At 32.6% G+C, this 26,873-nt stretch overlaps 1 protein-coding gene across 1 annotated transcript in view; it reads right to left on the bottom strand.

The window, feature by feature from the left end:
* LOC136784706 (uncharacterized) overlaps window positions 1–26,873 on the bottom strand; it is a 116,671-nt gene that overhangs the window by 38,548 nt on the left and 51,250 nt on the right. Inside the window, exon 2 of the mRNA XM_066745569.1 lies at window positions 192–418. Coding sequence (XP_066601666.1) covers window positions 192–418 — 227 coding nt within the window. The remainder of the gene's footprint in view (window positions 1–191; window positions 419–26,873) is intronic.

The following is a 26,873-nucleotide window of genomic DNA, read 5'->3' as shown; positions in this document are numbered from 1 at the left end:
TATATTAAAAATCATTTGAAAGATTGCATTTTTATTAACTTCTATTAATTATTTGATATATGTGTCTGTAGGTACCAAACACGTACGAATCTTGGGAGAATTGATGGAAACTTTGATTGCATCTGCCTTTTGGAGATTTCATTTGTATATTGTGCAGTACGTGAAAAGCGATTTAGTATCTATCTACTCACCTTGTAGTGGTCAACAATGTGGGCTCCATCGAAAATGTAGAGGTGGTCGTTACAGTCCAACTGAAGCTGGTCGAATCTCAGCATGAAACGCTGAAGGATACTGTGAGTTTGAAACGTGATGACGCAATCTAATTGCCGTTCGTCCTGAGATGTTAGCACAGCACCTTCGATTTTCCTATATACGTCTCGCATAAAGTTCTGCTTGCTGCAAATATCACTCATCTGATCTGAAAATATCAAACGTAATTTCATTGGTCAATAAGCTAGTATCGTTTTATTTGTCTATAATTACATTTATTACAACGAAGTACGAAAATAGGAAAGAAAATTATAATCGTTAGGGAACAAGTCCAGTTAGTATAAATGTGTATGGGTTACTTGCTGAATTGTCATTTTTATGTTTAGCCAATAGGAATATGTAGCCAAATTGTTTGAAAATATCGGGAGCCTTGATAAAAAATTTTTATTTCTAGATAACTTTTTAATTAAAGTTTGGAGTTAAGATTTTTACAATTATTTTCAGGTTAAAATATCCTCCTGCTTATATATATTTTGACTTAGGTAGAAAAAAACTTGGGTCCAGTTTAAAACAGAGAGTGTAAAATATTTGAGCAAATATGTATTGTAACGTGGTGAAACGTTACTAAGCACATTGCTCCTCCCCACTCCCCTCTCTTTTTATTTCGATGCCACCCTACTTCCTCCTGAGTGGGAATAAATACCCAAAGTGCCAAATTATCTAAATTGCGTATAACGTAGAGACGCGTAGCTTTACCTGGTTCGGCGTAGCATGGAGTCCGGGAGGTCGCGCCCGACCTCTCGTTGTAAATATTTACGTCCCCTTTTTTAACTGGTGTATGCGAGAGAACAATCTCCCGCGTGTCGGTCATGTAGTCCTCTAAGTAAGAGTATTGTAACTACCGCACGCGGGAGAAGAGTGAATGTTTAGGAATTAGTATGGATGCGTGGCTGTTAATATGAAATTGATCTATCTTCTCCATTCTCTTTTCCGTCCTGTATCCCTTGTACATAGCTTTTCCCTTCTCCCATTCCATATCCCTTGTACATATCTTCCCTGTTCCGTCCCCGTCTCGTCCCAGTAATCCACCTCCCCCCTTCCCCCCCCCCTGCTTTAGTCCCTGTTCCGTCCCTATATTATTTCTCGTACTCTAGCGGTCCCAGCACTCATCGGCGTTCGAAGTCCGCGCAATCAGAGTCAGCACTACCACCTCATCTCCAAGCAGTGCTGCCAACCCAGTTTCGTGCTGAACTCCGGAATGGACTGGAACAAGGATCGATCCTGACTATTGATTGGATTAATTGGATCACGCGACATGTCATCTATCCATCAGGACGATTGATTGGCTATTATGTAAATGAGGAAGACACGGAACTGGGTAATTGAGCCAAGAAGAAGGAACAAGCCTCACTCCTTGTTACGCCGTCCTACTGTCGACTGGACTGTCGATTCCGCTACCGTGCTGTACTTTTCCGCGGTGGTGCCATATTGTAAGGGGCTTTCCGAGATCAACCGACTGAGTTGTCTAATTGTATCGCCGTCGAAGATTAAGATTGCTGACGTTTGAGGACCCACGAAAGAGTCTAGTAGCCGGTATTACCTGTCCCTTTTTTCTCTGATTTGCCTATCCTCCCGTATACCGTTCCGTCCTTCCCCGCGTATTCCATTTTCTCTCCAGCCTAATCCCCTTTACCTCTATTTCCGTCCCTTCTGATTGCTTGAGTGCAAGTACGAAAAATGACCGAATTGTATAATAAGTGTGCGTGAGTCCTGGCAGGGCTACCCTTTACTTTGTATAGCTTCTCCCCTTTTTTCTTTCCGTTCCGTAGATATTTGTGAATAAAGTAAGTGTCCTGTATTTTAACGTTGATTTTATTTATTTCTTGAATAATCAGTTTGGGAGTACTAATTTAATAGGCCCCCGGTTATAGTATATATAATTAAATTGTAAGTTAAAATGAAGTAGTTGTAATACACGTTGGTGATAACAACACAAGCCTTACGAGAGGAAACACACATACGTACTCCTGTCGTTAATGTATATATCAAATAATCAACTATAATTAACAGTAACGTAGCTCTCCTACAGCTAAATAAATAACATCAATCAATCAAAATCTTAGTAACAAATTTTAATTAATTCCTAAAGTTATTTCAGAAAAATTCATGTTTACATTTTTCCATCAACATATTATAAAAATCGATTAATGTTTTTCTACTGATAAGCAAACTTTTCCATTAAGTTTTCCTCCACTGAATTTCTCATAAAAGCTTGTTTATTGGTTCCCTTTTCGCAGCAATGTCTTGGAGCTCTCAAAACCTATGCGAATAGTTAACTAAACGAATTTCCTGTATACGAATTCTATCAAATTGTGTAGTATCTGTTAAACGCTAAAGATTAACTTGTCGACTATCTGTTTTCTTGCATCTATTTTCCTTCGACGCTGCGAAACAATTCAGGAAACACTATAAACAAACCTCGTTCCGTGTAACTTAAATTAATTATTTTTCGAATGGCATTGGAAATAAAATAAAAGGTAAATAAATGAGTCCCATGTAGCAATTGAAAATTGTTACAGCAAATTCATGCACTTTAAATACTAATTTTACAACAAAAGATATCATAAGAAGAATATGCAAATAATTGCAGCTAAGTTATAGAATGTTATTACAGATTAGGGTCACGCACAGTAGATAATTCGTGTAATCATCAATGCTCAGTAAAGAAATATGGATTTGTGACAGGACAATTGGAGCTATATGTAAGTATTAATTTGATTTTTATATTAGACGCACATTAAAGCTCTATAAAATTAGAGGAGCAGTTGCAAGATAATTAGGAATTTATGATAATTTCTTCGCTAGCCTAGTTTTATATTAAAAAAAAATATTTGTGTCAGTGTCACTTTTCTTTCCCAAGGAAACAAAAATTTGATTTTTTAACTTTTGGAAACTACCAACATGACAATAAAAATATAAATTAAAAAAACCATAATATTACAATAGGCATCATTAATACGATGTTATAGTGTACCCTAACTTTCAATGTCGCCATAATTATAAAGGTCACACGTAAGTCACGCATCTTTCAAAAGTTATAAAGCACAGATAGCTCAGTTATTGTACAGACAATCTTTCGAGCTTTATAACTTACGAAAGATACGTGATCTGAAAGTAAATATGCCTACCTTGTACTTTTATTATCATTTCGTCAACCTCCTAAAGTTAAAATCTCAAATTGGATGCTTTCTAACTGGGAGTTATATAAATATACAGGTTGATTCTGTTAAAGTGATCGAGTTGTTTACCTTAAATTAAAAATCTTATGCCTGAAAATGTTTCAGATAAAATTTATTTGTTTTGAAGGAAAGGAGAACATAAGATAGTGTCATTGATTTGACCCTGAAAATTACTTGAAGGTCATAATGAGTTTTTTAGCAGAACTTCCTATTCTTGATTGCAAATTAAATTCTTGTTGCTTGCTTCAAAAATTGGTTTCCTAAAAAAATATATAAAATTATGATTTCATCCACTCATTCACTATTTGTCTCGATTTGAAACTATAAGTTAGCGATTACGTACAATATGTTACGCAAGGGCTAAACACACTACTTTAGCCAATCTACGCCCGCATACATTTTCAAATTCAAAAATTTAGTGAATGATTGAATCAATTGATCACTCATATAGTGTTTAGGAAGGCTCTCAAGATAATCTGTAAGAATATATTAAACAAAATAAGAGTCTCTAATTAAAATAATTTAAGATCACTTTATTGTAGTGTTTAAATTATTCTTCAAAGTCAGCTCAACAATATCATACTATAACGACCTTTCCGGTAAAACAGGTTTTGTGTGAAAAATTTTTTTTTTATAATTTTGTTCATGAATATTAATTAAATCGGTAACCTAAACTGCATTACCCTGTAAATTGATTTTTGTATGGATTATAGTAATTTTATAGAATTTGATTACCGCTTAAAACATTAATAGACACAGGCGAAAATTTGCATCGCATTATTGTTGTAATTTTATATTTTAACTGTAGTATATATTTCATAGGTTTTTGATGTGTTAATGTTACAGTCACTTCTAAATGAAAAACACCCATTTACGTTTTTTAACAAACCAAAAAACTATAATGACGTAAGGTACACATTTTTTAAATCATATAATTTAGTATTATTTGGGAAAATTAAAGGACCTATTTTCTACATAAAAAATCTTTACAAACAACAGAAAACAGGAATTTTTGCACATAAGTTAAAATATTGTTTAAACCTGGCCTAATGGAACAATCGTAAATCCTGATTCAGTGTCTGCAGCATGCAAAATTAGACGTACAAAATTATTGCCCAATGGCAAATATAAAATTGCCTGTGTAAACTTGTGTAATGATTGAAACAATGTTAGCTGTTTTTATCATATAATGTATATAGGTTTGATAATCATTAGTAGAACATCATGATTCCAGCTTAAATTTAGTAAACTATTTACGAATAAAAATGATAATAAGACATGCACTAGCAGTATAATCTAAGAAATTATCATATCAACTTTATAAAAAATAATTTATTTCATATTTTTTAAAATTATTGACTTAAAGATTAAACTATGTTTTATTTTTTAATAGAGTTTATCCCACAAAGTTTAAACTGTATAGGTATCTTTAATCTGATAAAAGAAATATCAAAAATATATGAATCAAGAGTATTTAAATATATTGTTTAATATTTGCAATTAAGTCTGTACATAGGTATATATATATATTTTTAAGAATATTTAAAGTATTAATAATAGGACGCTGGTAAACAGAAAAATTAATAGAGGGATAAAATTCTATGGAATGAAATATTGAATACCAGCCAAAGGAGGAATAAAAATTGAAATTATCCAGTATTAGATGCAGTAGACTGAAATTAATCGAAGATGCATCAAGATCGGATTCTCGCCCCATTATCTCGACAATAGACGAGTCAATCGGATGAAAATCGATCAAATTATTAGACCGAGACTCGACATTAGGAGTTAAGCTCTTTTCGAACACTTAAACCTTTGTGATAATCGTTTTTCCATTAAAAAAAGACTCGCTTTTCCCCTCAACGAATTTAATTTAAATTGAAATTTAGCTCTCTGCCAATATCCTCCGAATTTTGCAATCTTGCATTATACAAATTCAGTGTATCCCTAGTTTATTCTTTTCAGCTAATGAGCTATAAAACTTTATTATTAAATTTTAAACTTGCTTCGGCTTCAACAAAGTAACAAAATCTATTCTGATCCATGTCACTAAGTCCACTGTAAATATACTTTCAATGGCAATTGTAATAAAATATTTTAGTGAAATTTATTCCAGCATAAATACAATAAATTTTCTGATTCCTTTAATCCTATATATAGTATAGTATTCTTATTAAGAACAAAATTTTGCTTTAAATCATTTATCACTTATCGTATATTCTTATCAAAAACGGAATCGAGTAAAAAATACAGAAAAACGTTGACTTAAAAAGGTGGAATTTCTAGATATTGTATTTCAGGAGAGAATGACATGTGAAAAAAGTAAAGCAGAGGGAATTTTGTTGTGCTAAAGGGACATTCTTATTCCTATGTCAAGTTGAAATTTTCGATTTTTTTTGCTTTTTTTTGTAATAGCCTTATGTATGTAGAATATCTTGTTAAATTATCGAATTGAAAGTTTATGAAACTGAGTTTTATTAGTCAGTTTAAATTGTTACATAGATATTATTACATGAAGTTGTAAAGTTTAAACGTATATTTCCCAAAATTCCGTTTTGAGCTGGCGGAAGTGATAGAGCATTTAATTTTTATCATATCACCTTCTTCTATTTTTCATCAAGTATAGTCTTTTCTTTATGAAACAAACTACAATGAAATGGATATCTATACAACTTACTTTTATAATCAAAGGCAAATTATTTTTAAAAAATATCAAATAAATTGATTTGAATTGTTTAAAATCCGCTGTGTTGTTACATATTATCTGAAGTAATTTTCTGTAATCTGTTAAACTACAGCGTTTATAAAAATCATGAAAATATTTCATTGATTTTTTCAGATGTTTTTTACAGTTACATTAGTTTCTATTAGAGAAATATGATCTATATCAGCGTTACGACATCTAAGTTTTCTTCAAAAAACAGTGAATAAAATCAAATGAAAAAAAAATCTTAAATATTCCTAAATATATAATGAATAGCATGCAAGAACTTAGAATATCTAATTTAGCTTTAAAAATAATGGCGAAACGTAGCTCCCATTCCAATCGTCAAGGTAAAATGTCCCATGAGCGAAGAAAAAGTAGAAATATATAAGAAAAAGAAATAGAAGAGTGGATCGAAGAGCAATGTTTTGCAAAATCAATCGTTATTTGGTTAGAAGGAAATAGTGACAAAGCAGGCAAAATGTGCGAATACGTGAAAAAAATTGGAGTAAGAAGACTGAGTGGAAAACATAATTCAATGCTAGAAGTAAAAAAAATAATAGTTAGAAAATGAGAGAAGGTTTTCATGCTATAGAAAATCAGGGCAAAATCAATTGTCATTTGGTTAAAAAATAAAAGTAGGGATGAAACGGACAAAATATGCGGACGCTGGTACATATTGCGGTTGGCGCGCACCGAGCAAAGTGCTCGCTCGAAACTTAATACGCTCGGTTGGTGCTCAGACGAGCCGTGCTACGCTCCAAGAGAGTAATATTGATCGACCAAGCAGGCTCTACTTCGCGCGAACAGAGGCAGACTGCTCGAAAGAGAAAACAGGGATTACTGGAGAGAAAGAGAGGAGTGGCAAAGAGGGGGATTAAACGGGAGAAAGAAAGAAAACACGACAAAATAATTGAATAAGAGAAGGACAAAAGAAATTATGAAAAACCTGACACCAAATGAGATGAATCTGTAAACGGGAATGAAAAAAAATATACGGGACAAGAAAAATAAGTTCTGTGGATCTCGAGAAGGAAAAGGTCGAGCTGCGAAAAGAAAGATGCAAGAAAATTATAACAAAAGCTTGTTGTCTTCATGGAAGGTACACGAGTAAACAAAAAAATAGAAAAAGATGAGGAAAGTGCTTGAAAATTGGTGTAGAGGGAAATTATTTAAGGAGATAATTAATTAAATTCTTTCAAGGTGGGACTTAAATGAAGTATTAAATGAATTAATTGGTTTAAGTAAATGATAAAATAAGGCTGAAAGAAATCACAGAAAGAACAAAATAAAGGGATGAGAGAAGTTGAAGGTAAAATTTGTTAGAAAGCGGGAGGGGTGAATAGATGAAGGCAGGTGAAGAGTGAGGGGTGTTTACTACCCTTGTGGGAGGGTAGTTGCTTACCAAAGGGTTACCAACAGAGTGATCATCGCAGCGCCCAAGTCCACTCTTTATTGCAACTATACTACGCTATCTCCATTTTACTACTATTTTTTCAACAGACGTTTTCCTCTCTCTCTCTCTCATACTTTGTTTATAATATGGATACTTTTAATTTACAAAATAATTCACAGCTCTTCGTTTTTCAGGATGCGTTGTTATTAAATAATTAACACAGAGTATTTACGGCTACAAATTGAACTCATCAAATCCGCGAGTAATAAAGAATTTTACAGAATTCAAACAAATTGAGAAATGGAAAAACTTTACTTGTTTACCCAATGTAAAAACCATGGAAAGGTTGGAAAACTCATCTCCCAATAGCCGAGAGTTTTCTATGTCGGTATCGCCTTTCGTGCTTGGTTGCACGTGCTTCTATGCCAGCAACGTCAATCAGGGATGAACTTAACTGAAGAATTTCACCCAAGAGCTTCTACTTCCATCTTACTTCTTATTCCCTACCTATTCAATGGTTACATCCCCTCTCCCCCTCCTATATTTCCTATTTTTCTTCTCAAAGCTCCCTTTTCTTTTTACATTTCTCTTGCAAACCCTTGCGGTTTGTATTTATAAAATCAAAGCAATTTTTATATCGCTATGCAATTACAAAGCTTATTTCCAAAGGGTCTTTTCTTGTCGAGTCATATCTCTAAAATAATTATATCTATTTCACTGTTGATATACATTTCAGATTTTCCTGAATATGTGATACTGTTGAGGAGAGAGATGACTCCTTAGAATATCATTATATTTCTGAGTGACATTTTTTAGCATTATAGATAGGTAGTATTTTATGTAAATTTTTAAGAAAATAAAAAGTCTTACCCTCTAAAAACATTTTAGAAAATAAGATCTTCTATTATCCATATACTATTGAACACTGATGAAAGTACTATACTATATCAATGTTTATCATTGTTCATTTAGATTATATAGATAACAAACAGCTGGATAATTGAGAAATTCATCTGATTAAAATTAATGAATATATTGGCCAAAGTTTGAAAGCTTTGAGCCTTTTAAACTTACTCGTTCAGTATTTATAATGAAAGTAAATCTACTTCAATGATTAGGGATCCCTTCTTATTCATTAGAACTCTTTACCGCAAAAGAGACGTTGATCAATTTTTAAAATATATTTAAATACTCACATTTCTCATTTTTGGCATCGATATTCGTCAGTATCAATAGAAGTAGCAGCCCTACACTAGCTGCAAACTTGTACAACGAACACATGTCGAAAGGCAAAAACTAACACCGAACAGATTGTTTATTTATCACACAAAATGATCAGAAGACAATAATTAATAAGCCATTTTTCACTCAATTAAAATAAAATCCACTGTTCACTGATCAGTTTACCCTTAAAAAGGGTCTTTTTTTTAAACTTCATGTTTCTTCCTATGGTTAAACAATTTCTAAAATAAAACATTATTCAAATTGTTTATAAGTCACTTTTCCATACGCGTTTAACTCTATCTCCTGAAAAAACTTGACGATATTTCGCTCTCTTATGTCCAACATTGTAACTGAATTTTCAAAATTTTCGAAAAATACTATCACGCAAAGGTTTCACAAATTATTATTCACAATGATCCGTACTTCGTATATCCCTTAAAATTGAACGACAATGATAAATCAAAGTTCCGGAAGCTCTCTGCTTGCATACAAATTGATGCTGACACGTGCTGAATAAGAGAAAAGGACGGTGATTCGCCTGAATTAAAAGAACGCATGTATACTCTACATGTAACACACGTCGCGTTGGCTTTAGCTTGATGCCCGAAGCATACCTATTAAGAAATACATACTATATATACATAATAAATATCTATACATATAAACCCTAATAAATACAGTCACAGAACATACTGAAACTTTATTATCTTGCAATAAATAGCCTTTTACGAGATTGTGTCTCGAGTGAAAGAGAGCAAAATTGACAGATACTTTAATGGAGAGTCGAAAGGAGAAACCGAAACTTTACCCTCTTTGAAAGGTCTCGAGTATCGCTTCTCTTAAAAAGCAGGAAAAATGGGCTACTCTACCAATATAAGCCTTATGGAGTGAAAGCAATTTTAACGATGTCAATGATCCTGATGGCAGAAAGAAAGCAGAGCTCGTTTCTTTAAGAGTTTCAAGAGATCCTTAATGCTAATAATAAGAGTTGCTCGTTATAGAAGCGAACGGAGAGACGGGTATTTGTTAAACAATTGAAAGGATTATTTGTGTATTTTACTATAGCACGAGAACGAGGAGGACTGATCGAAGGGTAACGAAGAGAGCGGAAAGTAGTCTCTGCGCCGGTTGGACCGTGACTGTCATGATTTTCGGCGCGAAGCCAATGAGAGGTGGATGCGCGCTTGCGCCTCGGGCGAGGGTGTGGATGCGCCGGAGCAGAGGGGGTAGTTTCCTCGGGGGTGAAAGGACCTCGTAGTACGCCGCCAACACGCTGCCGCTCACTCATACTATGACACGCACACTCGTGCTCATTGTTGGCCACCAGAGACTAAGCACTCACCAACGAGAAAAGGGCACGGACCCCGAAACCCCTCCAATATCGACTCTTCACTCTTCACTTGCTATGCACATGCACTCCCTTCCAATTTCATACACATACACGCACGAGCGCGCGCGCACACACACACATACATACATACATACACCCTCTACTTCTTCCTCCACTTCTCGTTTCCTTCTCTTCGACTACATATCTATTCCTCCACCTGTGTATTATTATTCCTCTGTACATTTTATATCAATTTTACTTGTTTTCTAATTTCCTCCCAAAACCATTATCATATAATAAAAACATTCCAATCTTACTTTCCCCAAAAAGCTTTTTCTAAAGAGACGTTATTGTGCCAACTAGTTAATTCTTTTGGAAATTCGTATGAGAAATACGTGCTCTCACACAGCATTTTATATAAGTTAATTCATACAATTTTCTAGAAAGTATTCAATGTATATCGAACTAGATTACGAATGGGCAGGACGTAAATAATGCTTGTTTGCCAGCGTGAGTATTGCCGTACGGTGATCCTATCATTACACAAACTTCAATGGTAAACATGCGTTGCACTCAAATGTAACATCACATAACAGTTTCCAATCGAGCTTCTATTTATTCTCAATTGCAATCAGCTCCAATTTCGTAGGACTTTCTGTCCTGTATTAAATATGAGAATTTAATGAATTACTGTAGATTATTGTATTGAAAATTTAGGAAAGTATATCGTCATCGTACATTTGTTTGCGACCTACAATTTTATATAGTTTTTTCAATTATTTATGTATGAGAATTTAGTGAACGACGACAACTAATTGTGTTGAAGATTTCGAAAGGTGTCTCGTTACATTAATGTTTGCAATTCAACTTCTATTGAGGTTTAATTGTAATCATTTAGAATTTCGGAAAATTTAGCGAATGATGAAAACTATAATTATGCTGAAGAATTCCAAAGGAGCAACATCGCATAATAACTGTTTTAGTCCAACTTCAATTTATATTCAATGTCAATCAGCTAAAATTTTGTGCGACGTTTCTTATACATATGAGAATTTGGCGAATGGTAACAACCAATTCTATTGAAGATTTCACAAGGTGTAAGTTTGTAATTGGCGGCGTGGCGCTACATTAAGACTTGACGGGCACGCGAGACAAGCTTTCCCCTTGTCGCTGTCTCTGCAAAAAGTTTTTAATCTTCAGGCCCGTTGGCAGAGAAATTACCTCTCGCCAGTTATCTCTCCTAAACTACGAATGGCTTCCACCTTGGATTACAGTCCTATTAACTATTAAGCCTCGTCCCTGCTGACTTCCCGATTACTTCCCCCTCCACTACGTCCAAAATCCTTCTAAATTATATACATCTTTTAATTAAGTCTCCGTTCATCGAGATAAATCATTTTCATAGTTTAAATATAATTCTTGTGTCTATTTTTACTACATAGGGTGAATTTCATCAATTTCGTTTAAAATTTTCGAACCGTTTCAATTATTCATCAAATTAATATCGTTTGAATGTTCGTGTGTATTTTTAAAATACACAAATGTTTGGAAGACTCCATTAGTTTCTGGAACGTTTTTCCTCAGAAATTTTCATTTATTTAAATCATTTTCTCATAAAAAATTAATCGCAATTGTAAAACGTATCATGAGTTATTTGCAAAATGAAAAATGAAGTTTTTTTGTAAAATAAGAGCCAGTTCTAAAACAATCGAAGCTTCTAGATGCCTATCATATTTCGTTAGATATGTAAAGCAATTTTAGTTGAAAATTGCGATCAATATTTTTTAAGTACAGACGTACACATACAGCGAGCAAAAATTTCGTAAATTCATTAATTTTTTCAAGTAGAATTCTGATCAATTCTCTGGTTTACGTTAAGTTTTTCGGGTCGTTGATTTACTTTAAAAATACTGTTTTACGCTATTCTCGTTAGAGAGCGTAATAATATTATATGGAGCAGTAAACCAAATCCAAACCAAATCATTACTACAAAATTGTTAAATTATTTTTAAGGAGAAATATTAAGTAATAGTATTATAGTTAAAATTAATAAGAGGTAGGAATAAAAATACTCGGTCAGTTTGCCCTAATTTTTTTCAGCCCGATCAATATGAGTTTTAATTAAATTTCAGTTAGGGCATAAGTTACCCTTTCGGGGGAGAGGGGGTGGGCAATGCAAGGGCCAAAGGGAAATAGAGTGGCTGTAGAAAGTGTCATTAAATAAAGCTTTTTCATTCTTGCTTTATTTTTCTTGTTTATCTTTGCGAGCACGTCCGGTTTTCCAAAGCAAAATTGCATCTCCCTTTCCGGCGTACCGTGCCAAATTCATTCTCCACGAAAAAAGCTCCAACGAAACTTGTTTAACTCAGTTATTAATTAAAGCTCGTGCAGAAAATAAGGCTACTCGGTTTTGAGGACTGAAATAAAGCCTTTCCCTTTTAGTTTCAGCTGAAAGATAAAACTGGTTAGTTGTTTTTCCCGTTTTCGTCTATTTGTTGGTTAAAATGCGCAGGATATTCTGTATTTTTTGTAAAAGATTTATATCGAGAATTACAGCGTGCCAGTTAATTTCTATTCGATATTTGGTACATTAGCTATTGAGACTCATCTGTAGAAGAGCGAATTTACGAGATGTTTATGGGCAATACAGAGTAGGAGTTGTAGACGAGCCAGCTATCGCCTAGTTACAACGTGAAATTTCCAATTGAATCACGATTGTACAGCGGGTTCTACAAGTTTCCTCGATCAAAACTTTCTCGATCCGTTTGCCACGGGCATTAAAACCCAACAAAAAAACTACCCAAGCAACCTTCAATTTTAGCCCACACCCTCGAGCGTCCCAGCTTCACTCGAATCCTGCATTAGTGGAAAAATCTCACTTTTCACTTTGATTACTGTAAAATATCTTTCTTTAGAAAATTAAAGGAATGTAAACGTATATACGAACTATCCAATTAACCTTCAATTTTAACACGTATCTTAGAGCAACTTGAGTTCCTTTTAATTCTACCTTCAGGAAAAACAGCACTTTTCGCCTCATGTTATTTATAAAACAAAGCAAACCTTTTAGAGCTACGATAATTTATTTGACGAACTGTGTGAATATTTCAATATCATTATTAATCGACAAGAAACATATCACGGAAAGAAGACATTATTGTTATAATTACGTTTATGAAAATAATCTTCGAGACTTTTGAATGTGTTCGCAGGGATGTTTAATTGTTATTAACACTAGCGCGAGCACAGGGTCTGTCTGTGACAGAACGAGAATGGGGGGATGGGATGGTTGGATGGAGAGTAAACGAGGACTGCACTCTTGAAACTCGTTACAACTTTGAGTCGGCCAGTTAATTTCCCAGCCGGCTCTGATTCCGAAGTACCTGCCCGGCCCTGGCTCGTACAGGCCCGTCGCTCCCGCTGATTCACCCACATTCCGAACACACCAGCTTAAAACATTTAATTAAAAGACGTAGTTCATCAAGACTGCTCTTTGCTGGACTCTTCCGTCTTACTAAAACAAACCGAATCCATCGATTCATTTACATGATGAAATTATATCTTCTTTCAAGCATACGTCTCCTCTCAAAATTATTAATTCATGTATAAAAAATAGTTTCTCATACAAAGATAACATAATTGTAATTATTATTAAACGTATCACGGATTATTCGAAAAATATAAAATAAAGTATTATTGAGAAAAAAAAAGAAAAGAAAATTTCAAAACGATTGGAGTAAATTTTGTCTGTTTCATTCGGTGTCTTTTCTCTGTTTAATAATCTTAATTTCTATACAGACGGTTGTTCGTACAAAGTTAAAAATCGCAAATAGAAAACGTAATCACGAACTAACCCTTATAAAATCTAAAACCGAGCTTTCATAGAAAATAATAAATGATTTTCGTTGAGTATTAGTAAGATTAGGGTAGATTCTTACCTTCTCGTCTCATATCCCTCAAGAGCCTTTATTCATATAGACACATTCTCTTATACGAAGCTAGTCGTAATTACACAGAAAATATCTTTTGGTAAATTTTAATGTTAAATTCATGGTAACATTTACCTGAATTATAATAATCACGGGCTACATCGTGAAATATTTAATGTTTATTGTTTTAAGATTAGATTTTATCATGTTAGCGTTAAAATTTACAATTTTTCTTTAAATGCACTGGCGAGTGTGCATATGCTTGAAGGTGTGGAAGCGTGGATGCATACCCATACGAAAAATCACACAGGCTGACTAACTTCATAAACCATAAATAATAAATACGTCCAAAGAAAACATTATAAATATTAAGTGAAAATTGTAAACTTACTAAAATATATTTGTAATATTTTATGACCTTGAGGTCAGTTACCTTTCTCGTTCAAGGAACCTTACAAAACAAAGGACAATCAAATAACTGAAAAAACGATTGGGTGTAAAATATACATTACAAATTGTTTTCACTTTTAGTACTCTTTGTATTACTCAGCTTCGCGAGAATAATTATAGCAATTTTCATAAACCTAACTATCAGTAAAGGATAATTTGTGAAGTTGAATTTTGGAAAATTGTTCAATTTTTTCGGTGCCATTAGCTGACTGAATAATTTTTACCGCGATTTCCAATATATCGAAATAGTTCATAGGATTCTTTTCTTTTTTGATATTAACTATAAAAAATGCCTGTAATATTAGTCGAAGAACTGAAACGTCTTACGTTTATAGAGAGAATCGACGGTAATTTGTATTGAAAAATTCTTTACGTACCTATATCAATTTTTACGAAAATGTAAACTGAAGATATTGTGGAAAATAAAGAGGCAGTAGTAGGAAAGGATTAGAGTTCATTTTTTGCTTTGTAAGCTTTATATACTGTTCGATTAAAAGCTTATCAGGCGATACTAACAGATTATTGCATCTGATCTAGATGCAATAAAATTACCAACTCACTTTCCGGGGATATTATCGAGCCAATTGAAGGATTTTCCATTTACCGGTAGGAGAGAGAGAGAGAGGGTAACGCCTTCCCCTCTTACTCAGTCACACCCGCCCAACAGACGACACTGTGAGCCGAGCACGAATTTCTGCATCCCTTAATTGCTTTTGTCCCTCTTCAAACTCCGCTCACCGTATTTCTTTTTTGCGCGATTACTGACTTGGACCAGTCCCCATTAACCCCTTAATCCACTGCTTGCCCACTTATTGGCAGATTTCTGATCTAACTAAAAACTTGAGAAATGTTCTTGAATAACTTCACTGAATCGAGGAAAAGTTTTGCATGAATCAACACCTTAATCAACTATATTTCGTTTGCTCTTTCTTTTATCATATTATTTTAATTTCCCTTTTATATACAATTTTATTGAACCATTAATATTGCCTATCACCTATTTTTGCAAAACTATTGAAATGCATTAGCTGATCTAAGTAAAAACTTTTCAGCTATCAAGAAGAATTCTTTTAGAACAGTTTCGGAGTTCCTTTTTATGGCGGTAAAATTGAATTCCTTTTCAAATTTGTTAAGATTTCTAAGATATCAGGAGTTCTAGAGAGAAGGCTTATTTTTATTGCCATAAAAAGGAATTCCAAAAGAATTCTTCGTGTAACTGGGTGTATTACGAATTATATATTCGTAAAAAATTCCGCTTTTTACGATTAAACAGCTTAGTCAACTATATTTTGATCGTTTTCTCGTTTAACACTTTATATTAATTTCAATTTCATTCAATTAATATGTTTAACAAGAATGCCCTTTGTTTTTATGTATTTTTTTCTACTATTTGAAGTTGATAAAATTTTTCTAAGAGTGATAATGGACGATCTTTATTATTGTAAAAGTTGGCGTTTTTGAAGGGGCAACCGACAGTTTATCAGTGTTGCGGGGGTGGATCCTAAGTTAATAGCTAGTGGCAAGATGGGAGGGAGCCAAGGAAGGGTATAAGAAGGGACTTCATAGGGGATTGGAGGGGAGAACCTCCTCTCGAAAACTCCATCAGCCCGCTGGTTCCGGTATCTTAGGGCGCAATCAAATTACCCACTAACTTTCCGGGACATTATCGAGCTGGATTTCTCTCTTAGGCATCGCTCTAAAAAGTTTCTAAAAATTCACCCAAATAATTAGATAAACCGCAGATTTCCCTCATTATATCGGAAACCCCTGCAGTTACCACGGCTTCATTTTTTCTTAAATTCAATATTCTCATTTGCCAGTTATTCTGATTTTTAAGAAAACGTTAAATTATAGTTTGGAAAATTGAAAATGATGTTTTCTATGATAAGCTGGTATACCTACGTAAGTAGATAAATATTTACCGATAGAGTATAGCTAGGGTAGTTCTCTCGAGTAGCTTTTGAACGATTTCCACGTGGGATTATACCACGGTTTTTATCGTAACGACAAGTTCAACGTGATAAACCATGCAATATTTTGCAGGGCGACACAGTTGGGTATTGCTGGTAAAATATTTTCACTTTTACGAGGTATGTTACGCGAAGCGGATATATTATTGTACGTTGATTAAAGCACCAATAACAGCCCCGATAATGGCAACTGGTCATAAATTTCTCGGGTCAGTACTGCCAGAAATCCTCCCACAATGCTCATATCGCGCGAGTGAAGCACGAAATTCCGTTCACTTGTAGAAAGAAAAAACGAACAGACGAGAAAGCAGCGAAACAATTTCGAGACGAAAATCGAACCAACACAGAAGGAACGCGAAAATATTGAGAAACAATTCCACGTACAAATAACAACTTGAAACTCTACTACATATACGTCTCACTGGCTACCCTTTTATTTCCTTCTGTTCGTAATAAAACTTATTGTTATATCTTTACAAAATTCCACAAGCCACGAATAAGAGCAGAGATTTTTTACTGTTTCACGTTCAGGAAACTTCAATTAATTATCGAATCATTTAAATCTACAATTTGTTAGTTTAGTCGTAACATAATAAATTTAAATAATTTGTATAGTTTTGAGGAAGGCTACAATTTTCTTATCTATCATTAAAAAAACATTATAAGGGAACCAATATTATCAAGTTGGTCTGTTTATATAGTATATCGATCGAGGATCGCGAAGAAATACAAGAGTGACAAAGTTTCTTTCACAAAAGTTTTGTGAAGTTTCTTTGAAAAGGAGCTGCTATAGTGGCTACTCAAACTCTTACACTTTCTCAAGTCGCTACCACTATAAGCTGTACGTATTGGGCAAGGTTTCTATATTTTTAGCTATTATAGCAATATTTCATTATTATACTCTTTAGTTGTTTATATCGTTTAAACCGTCACCTCAAATCCTCCTATTTTTTATCAATATCAAAAGTTTTTGTATTTTATACTGTGAAAAACATTTTTTGCTATTAATAACCAATTAAATACAAAACTGATAAGTTATTGCTTTAGTGAAAATAATAATAACGTTTGATCAAAATTGTAATTTAATTATGGTTAATTTATTGCGCATTTTGATCAAATCCTATGATAAAGTTTGCTCTCAGACTTTCCAAAACTATCTCATCCAGTTAAAACAACTATATTGACACGAGTTTAGTTCATTCTCTCGTTCTTTTCATTCGAATAATTTATGTTTTAATTAAATGTGCAATTTAAACATTTTTTTAGCTAAATTACATATAAAATGCAATATTAAGAAAACGTTATTAAATCAAATAAGAATGAAGTTTGGTCGAGATATGATTCATTAAAACTTGCTGCTTATCTTGATCAAATTTCATGCAAGAGTTTTCTCAAACTAAAAACTGTATTGGTAAAGTTTTTTTTGTTTGTTAAAGAGCTACCTCTAAAATCATTATTTTCTTTTCGTCAGAATAATAAAGTATATTAACCAATTTTTTACAGATAATTATCATCTAAGCTCAATATTCATATAAGTACAAGAGAAAATAATAATAAAGTTTCAACGTGATTTCACATTTATTACATTTTGCTGCTTATCTTGATCAAAGTTCATGGACGAGTTTGTTCGCAGACTTTCCAAAACTATTACTGAGCTGACAAGTCTATTGAACAAGAATTTTTTTCTTATTTTTGAGTCTATATACCGTATCAACCTCTGCACACATTCTTTTCACAATAATAATATAGTATAGAAACATCTTTTCAAATAATTACTAATTAAGTACAATATGGATGAGCATGAGAAAAAAATAGTAATCTTTTACTAAAATTCAAGTTATCTTAATTGAAAGTAGAAAAAGTCAATGTTTTTGCAACATTTATTCATAATAATTTCTACAAAGGAAAACATAAATCTCACAAATATATATATAAGCTTTAGTCATTTTTTTAAACTAACCTTATGCCACTGTCAAATTAAACATAACATTTCTCTTATTACATTTATAAATGCTTATGTTGATCAAATTTTAACGAACGGTTTTTGTTCATAAACTTTTCAAAACTATTAGTTTTATTAGGAAAGACCTTCTCTGTTAAATTCTCCCAACACCTCGTTTTCATAAAAATAAAATATACTAAACAATTTGTTGTAGATAATTAATCTCTATAGCTATTATATTAACAGTTATCCAAGAAAATAATAATAAACTTTCAGCGAGTTAACATTTAGTACACATTTGCTACTTAACTTAACGAATTTATGTGAAGAAGTCTACTCATAGAGTTTCCATGTTACTATCGAGCTAACAGCTATAGCGGTATTATCTTCATATTGTAAATATGCCCCTCCCCCGTTTCACCCCTACTATTCGTCAGAACAATATATACTGTTTATTGTTCTGTATTGTAAATCAATTTGTCATAAGTAAATACTAGTTAAATATAATTTTGATAAGGTTTTGTTAAAAATGAAAAAAATAAGTAAACTTTTTTCGAAATTTCATTTATTAAATGTACCCTCTTATGATGATAAAATTTCATGAAAGAGATTTCTCATAGACTTTTAGAAACCACTATCGAGCTAACAGCTGTATTGGTAAGGGTTTCTAGCAACTGGAACCGCGACATGCTATTACCATTCTCGCCATGCAATTTCCAACGTAGCTATTCATCGACAAAATTTAAGGACCGCGTAATTCACCTTCACCTTTTCTAATTAAAAACGTATCTCCTCAATTAATAACGTCCGTCGTTATTGCTTCCTTTCATTGCTCGTTTTCCGTGAAAACGATAGCAAATCAAACACAGAGTACTTGATGTAAAATCACGATAGGGGCCAAAATAGTAATGATAATGGAGATCAGTGAAGAATTGCTATTTGCATTTAATTAAATTTTTACTTAATAGAGCTAATAAAGGGAAAATGACAAGATTGATTAAAAAATAATAATAATGTCGTAATGATAATTGTAAAAAAAGAAGGAGGTTTTCTGATCTTAGAGCGAGTAAAAGTTATTTTTCTGTGTCATTGAGGGGTACTTCGTGTACCTAGAGGGTGACCTAGCCCTAACGAGCGTAATTGGAGCAGGTGGTCGACCGTAGTTGCGGTTTCCCCGCATACGTAACTACCCCAAAGGTATTCTATCCATGAACTACCGGCTCAGATACCCTCGTTGTCGTATCGTTACCTTCCATAGACCAACTCATCCCTTTTTACCCCCCTCCCATTTAATCTACCATCCTACTTCATCTCCTCTCACCACCAACTCAATCTGTTATATATGTAACAAGATGTCCATTTAACTCATGTCAAACTTATAAAGTCATGTAGAATGATGGCTTTTAAGAATAACATTTTTATACACTTTTTTTATCTACCCCTTAATTAAAAAGTTAATCAGGATTAAAAATTCCTTGCTTCGAAGCTTCCTATTAGTCCTTGGATTAGCAAAGCAATGCCTGACCAATAAGAAAAGGTCCTCGAATAGTTCAACCAATAGGAAGTCCCCAATTAAAAACTTTTCAAATCATTATAACTTTTTAATCAATAGCTATAAATAAAAAATTCTTTATAATAATTTTATTCTCAAAATCACATTCACAATATTTGACATTTGTCGGTTTAGTATGAGTTAATTGCGGTCACTTTCTATATCAATTTTTCTTCACATCCTAGAAATGTTCTCTCATTCCTTCCCCAAATCCTCACATACACCATTTCACTATCAATCACATATCTGTGACTTCGTTCCATTCACTGATGTAAATTCTATAACGATGCTGAGGAGGACATTAAACCATTTATTCGCTGGATAAATCTAATGCGTCGCATTAATTAATTAGGATGAAATATGTGTATCTATTATATATATATATAGACACATGTATTTATATAATATCCAAAAGGATGCAGTTTTATCAGATAACACCATGCTCGCATTTGTCTAATTAACGGCCTTACTTCGACGTTTGTGCAACTTGTATTATTACTCTCTCAGTAATTCTCCAAAAGTTATAGACCATAATACCCAGGTACAGGTATAGTAGAATCTACTAGGCTTACGCAGTAAAATTAAGTTTGCTTGAATATATAGTATATATACTAAAACTCGCGAAATACTGTCCTGGGAAAATCACTTGAGCTAAGGATTTTCAGTGTTCATGCATGGGCAAACGGATGTAAGTCTTACTGATATTCCTATTCAAAAACTCTCGAAGATTTTTTCTCGATTGTTACCCCTATGTACTGTTTAAGTCTTTTCCACGAACTACTATATTTTGTATTATATTTTATTTAAGGTCGAGTTATCAATCAGAATTTTTTATCAAAAATGAGTAATGTTTTATGAAACCAGCTTCGACGAGTTTCACTTTGTGATTAATAACAAAAGCATTACTCAATTGCTATTTTAAAATCGAATGCAGTATGGATGATGGAAAGCAGCAATTTTTTTAATCATGCTCAGAATAGATTTTTTATACAGTAGGAAAATGCGCTGCGTATTTCCTAATCCAAGACCTTAATCCCGCGATTAACGAATAAAAATCTTTTGCTTAAGCTTTACTAGGAGAAAAAAAAGCTAAGTAATATAACAGTACCAAAATTTTCTATTGATTTTTATCTCAACTCAGTTATGTTGAAGTTTAGTACGGGCACCTATCGCTCACGCAAATGGAATAAAATATAATGTTGCTATCTATTGCTAATTTATACTTATTCTACCAAAAGTGCTGTTTTTTTATTCATTTTTGTTGTATATTTTTAAATACAATAATTTAGCATATTTAAAATATTCTTACAAAAGAAGTGTCATTAATAAATGATTATAAATAAAGTTTATTAAGAAAGTAATCAAGTTCTGACTTGCATAAATAATATTCATAGACTTACGCGTTTTCTCCTTCTTGTCCTCTCTTTCATATAATTATTGATAGATTATAATAATAATATAAAATTGTCAGACGATCCAGCAGTAATTTTTGTTGCCTAACTGGAATTTGTATGTTAAGTGGAACACGAGTGCGGAGAAAGCAGTAATTAGCTTTACCAAAGGTAAGTCTGCACTGGAAATCCTTGCACAGGAAACGGAAGATGGGAGGAGGGATGTAGGTGAATTGCGAGTTTCCGGTGTTGAAGACTAGCAAGAAGAAGAAGAAGAAGGGTTAGGTTACCCATCCTATCCCTTCATCACGTAGAAAGCTGTTGCATGCAAACCTTTAAATGAATTGACCTTTATTAAATTATAGCATCATTATCTTGAATTGTTCCAAGGAAACTCGATAATTCTATATCGAAATATCTTACATACTGACACTAAATAATTTTGTATAGTATAGAGTTCAAAAACTCATATATTCTATCAATAATAATATAATTATTCGTATAAAGATCATCAAATATTATTTTTTGTAACATATAATACTTTTCGCATTTAGATTTTCAGTATAATATTCCAACAAATTAATATGACAAATTATCAACATGGTTAATGTTAATTAGCAAATGTACTGAGTTGATTAAATAATATTTAATCCCTAATTCACGAAAAGTAGTTTTCTCGCTAGTACGAATAGACTCAATAGAGAGAACAACATATTGTTCTCTTCTATTCTATGACCTCACTTCATAGAATTATTATTAGCTTTGATCCGCTTGGAGAATCTTTGTTGTACCACAATCCAAGGAATTAACTTCTTATTTTGAAGAGCAGCGAATCTAAAGATTTCACTGTAAGCCAATTTGATCATATTACCGGAACAAGATAAATAAATATTTTAACAAAGGTCTTTCGCTTAACAAAAAAGAAGCTACGCTTTTCTTTAAAAATAATTAAATTAGTTTCAAAATCACACATTTAGAAAATCTATTTAAATATCCAATTTTAAGTCTACAAACAAAATGTAGTTTCAGAGAATATACTGGACCTAAGATTAATTCTTGCATATCAACAAAATCTTGCAAGGGGGAAGGCCAGCCTCAGAAAGAATTTATTCTAAAATTGATAGATTTAACCCAATTCTATAACATTAGGCATTCTATTTTAGTTAACAGTTTGTATACAGGACATCCCAAGCCTCAAGTATCACTTATTTAAAAAATATATAGAATTGAAAAATTCAAATTCACTAAAGACTTTATAAAGTATACATGCGCTCTATTGAATGGCTACTATTTTCAAATTCCGGCTCAAACTGGAAATAGGCATTTTCCACTGGGAGTTCATCATTTTAAACAGAACACGATATTTTTTTATTAAAAATGTTGATTCTACATGAAGAAATAGAATATTTTATCTGAAACTTATTTTAAAAATATACCAGCTCTAAGTTAATAAAATAAATGGCCTCCGAAAACCCGTATTACCTTGTCAAAAATAAGTAAAATGCTTCATAACTTCAGCCAGTCAAAGTCAGTCATTTATAAACGAATCTTACTCTATTTCATGGTCATATTGTCAACATCCGGTTTAAAACTGCACAATTTTTTGTAGTTCTGCAATAAAAGCGGTGATACGGGTCTACGGAGGTCATTTGAAGGTTAAAATTGACAATTCTCTCAACAACAATTTCATACAAAATGTAGTTCTTATTTTCTACGTAGAACTGAAACCTGTAATAAAAAAGCCATCTTCTCTTAGAAAAAAAGGTTGTGTTAAAAAAGAAACCACTTCCGATTTGAATCGAAAGTTGAAAGTATAGTCAATAAATTAAATAAACAGAATATACGCTTATAAAGAAATGTCTTTGATCAATTTAAAATCTTTAATTTCGTATACACACTTTAAAAAAGTGTAAACACAAGCGATTTGGGGCACTCGCTGTACCGAATGATATTCAACTAATTGGAAGGCCGAAATGAAAAAATACGTAGTCGCTTATTACTGCCAGTATATAGTTACAGAATTTTAGTAACTGACATATATGGAGCTAAAAATGATATAAATCTATATTTTAATTCTTACGTAGAACAATGTCTCAGTAAAAGGTTAGTAATATACCGGGGTCATCGCAGGCCCTGATGAAAATTAATCATCGCCGAAAAAAGAATACTAACTTAAACAAGATAACAAATTTCTCGAGTGTTCTTCAAATCTCAAAATTCAGCATGTATTAATTTTTTAAACGAAAACTTAATTTTACATTCTTTCAAAAGACCCGAAAGAAAATACAATGTGAATGATTTTAGTAAAAACCAAATTATTGTTCGGGTCATTCTAACCCCTATGTGCCATGTAAGGGTTAAATACCCTCCCTATTTCTGGATTGTTTGGGCTGGCACGAAGTAATCCCAAGCCTGGTAATTAACCAAACTCTGTAGCTATCTGGCAATTTTATTCTAATCTCACCAAAATTAGTCTTGCGCCTTAAAAGAAAAATATTAAAACACATCTATCACATTAGATACTTAAATTGGAAGTCCTCTCTTAAGTTTATAAAGATCATACTAGAAGGACACGTGTGTGCACAACGTATTAATTATCTTTGCTACACAACCGGAACAAGAAACTCCTGAAGGTCACCTTTTCCGGTTTAAATACAGTTTGTTTTCCTATACCTATCAGGGGACACGCTAGTGCCTTGACGGCAAGTACATGCACCGCCACGACGCACGCCGTCGAGTTAACTAAAACGAATGTTAGACCCGTTACTTGATGAAACGTTTATTGGCCTTGTTTGCTTTCAATCGCATAGGATCTATTACAGTATATAGTCACAAGTGAACAATTTATTCTCACTTAACCCTTAAAGGGCATTCTTCCTTAAAATTACATAAAGAACATTTTCCAAGCGTAAGCGTCTAATTTTATGCTATATATGTGAATTGAAAGTATAGGCTATCTTTTTATTAGAAAAAAATTATTAAATGCATGAATCTTTAACTGTCTCCTTTATTATCAGTACAGTTTGATAATACAATTTTTTATTTATAAACTAGATAAAATATATTGTAAGTGCGTAAAATAGTCATTGAAGGTCAAACACGCAGATGGCACTTTACGAGTTAAAAGCTTCAATATGTACCAATGCAAAACGAGCTTTTAAATGTATTTTATCAATGCAAGACTAATTATCGTTTTCGAAATTGACTTCTGCCACATTAAACTCTCAACTAGAGTCCATTTATCGTCATTATTTATGATGGCATACGTGAAAGGGTACAAAACAATGGTGGAATGATTTTCTCTGAATTGAAAATTGTTATAATGTTCACTGACCACAGGATAGAAGTAGTTAATTAAATTTCTAATAAATTAAGGGGAAGAATTAAGTTGGATTTAAGCAAAAGGTAGACTTTGTGATGATGGAGGCAAAAGCTACAGCACAGGTTTGAAAGTCAAGGGAGGAAAGTTTCGAAGAATCTCGTAGCTTTATCGGGCCGTAAAAGCGAGAGGGCTGAGCTTTATGCAAAAATATGCTGAATTTTCGCCAAAGTGTTACGGCAAGTTCTGGCTAGTGCATAAGCTACGCGGAATTAAGCGCTGAAAATTACATGTATTCATGTGTGTGAGTAGCTTGGTGCTTTTTAACCACCCATACCGGTTAAATAATGCGGCATAAACTCTGATGATACGTACACGATAGCTTCTCCAGGAAAAAACACCTGCTGCCGCAATATTAATTTGATAAATGTCCAATGCAAACTGTTTGCTAATGCATAAAAATTCATAATCAGAACGAGTTTGATTGAAAATGTTTCTCGAATAAAAAATTAGTCCATTTTTTTATTTACTATTAAAGTTTTATATTAATTTGATAAATATCCACCCATTGCTAATCTTTCGCCAATGTACTAATTAAAAATTAAACATCCATCGGTATAAAATATTGTACAGAAAGAAAGGATTAGTTTTTGCTCTTCGTTAAATTCTTAAATTATGTAAAAAGTAAATAAAGCGGAGTGAAATAAACGTTAGCTAGGTACCATGTGTTTTTATGATGAATCATTTACTATATGATGTGAAAAAGTTTTCTAATGTCATAACTAACTCAAAATTTACAAATGCTTCCTCTAGCATTCATTGTTAATTAAAAATAAAAACCTAAAAACTTTTTTTTTGAAATGCAATATGAAATTATTAAAAAATGTCTCTTTAAATGTTTTTCAAAGTCATATCGTAGTCCGATGAGAGTTAAATTTATTTGATGCGAAAATTTTTGAAGGCATGGAAACGGCGAGAGTAGATATAGGGGCGTGATAAGTGTGAGATTCGATAATGACGTCACTTGGTGGTTATGCGGAGTAACGTAGGGTCATTGGCCAGTGAAGACTTGGAACTCGGGCACATCGATCTAGGTAAATATCACTGGATGTTGCAGGTGTTTGCAGCTAGAGATTGCGATCAAATCCAAGTGTATGTTACATTTCTCTTCCATTTCCACTTTCCTGGAAGCTTTTAAAATCTCTATTATTTTGATTACTTACCAAACATATTCTTATACCATCTATAAATTCTTTTTTATAAATAACAACCTTAAGCTCTAAATGATCACAATTTTGTTTAACTCACAAATCGGACACAAGGGTTGTTTTCATTCACGAGTTTTTCAATGTTACAATATATTTTTTCAACTAAATTTGTTCGATTATTGAATTATCAATTAATGAATAATATTTTTGTATTACAATTATATCTAAGCTACTAATTAGGATATTGAAAAAATACTATAATTATTTTTTAGATTTTATATAGTACAGTTTTAGATTATTGAATTGACATAAGCACGAATGACCCATATGTGCGGTTAGAAGGTGCCGAAAAAGAGTATCAGTTTTGAAGATTGAGCTACGCTATACGATTGAACTATGCCTGTCGCTGTTTTTCTTCAAAATGCATAAGAATGGACTTATGTTAAGGTGAGTGACTTAAATTAACTAAAGGTTATTGGTGCAACTAGCATTAATGTAACCTTTTCAGACCTGTCCGTTCCAGCACACATACGTTTAAAAAGTCATGTAATATGCTGCAGATATCGGATAGATCAGAAACCTGATTTTATATCTTGGATAGTGTATAAGCTAATATTAAAAAATATATTTAAAACTTTAATAGTGTTTATTTTACAAATAAAATAATGCAAATGTGTCTGTCAAATTATCGAATTGCGCAAACATATTTATTTGGATAATCAGTTTATCGTATATTATATTGGTTTTTGTATATTTATATATAAGTAAAATTTATAATTTTATTTAATTAAACATCATTTAATAATATATGTTTAAACGAATATGAATTATTCTCTAAAGAGACGTGGTGTACCATACAATGTTCACAAAATGCTTATTTATTTAAATGTAAACTTCTAAAAATTGTTAAAAACAAATAAGGTGATATTTTTTATGAAAGCAATCAAAGAAATCCTACAAAAAACATTGTGACCGATATATCTAATCCACGTCCAAAAGAGTAAATACC

The sequence above is a fragment of the Prorops nasuta genome, unplaced genomic scaffold (assembly GCF_024137725.1).
Source record: "Prorops nasuta isolate Cenicafe-Biocafe unplaced genomic scaffold, Cenicafe_Pnas_1.2 PNAS00003, whole genome shotgun sequence".
In the NCBI taxonomy this organism is placed as follows: domain Eukaryota; kingdom Metazoa; phylum Arthropoda; class Insecta; order Hymenoptera; family Bethylidae; genus Prorops; species Prorops nasuta.
This window is presented reverse-complemented; position numbering and strand designations above follow the sequence as displayed.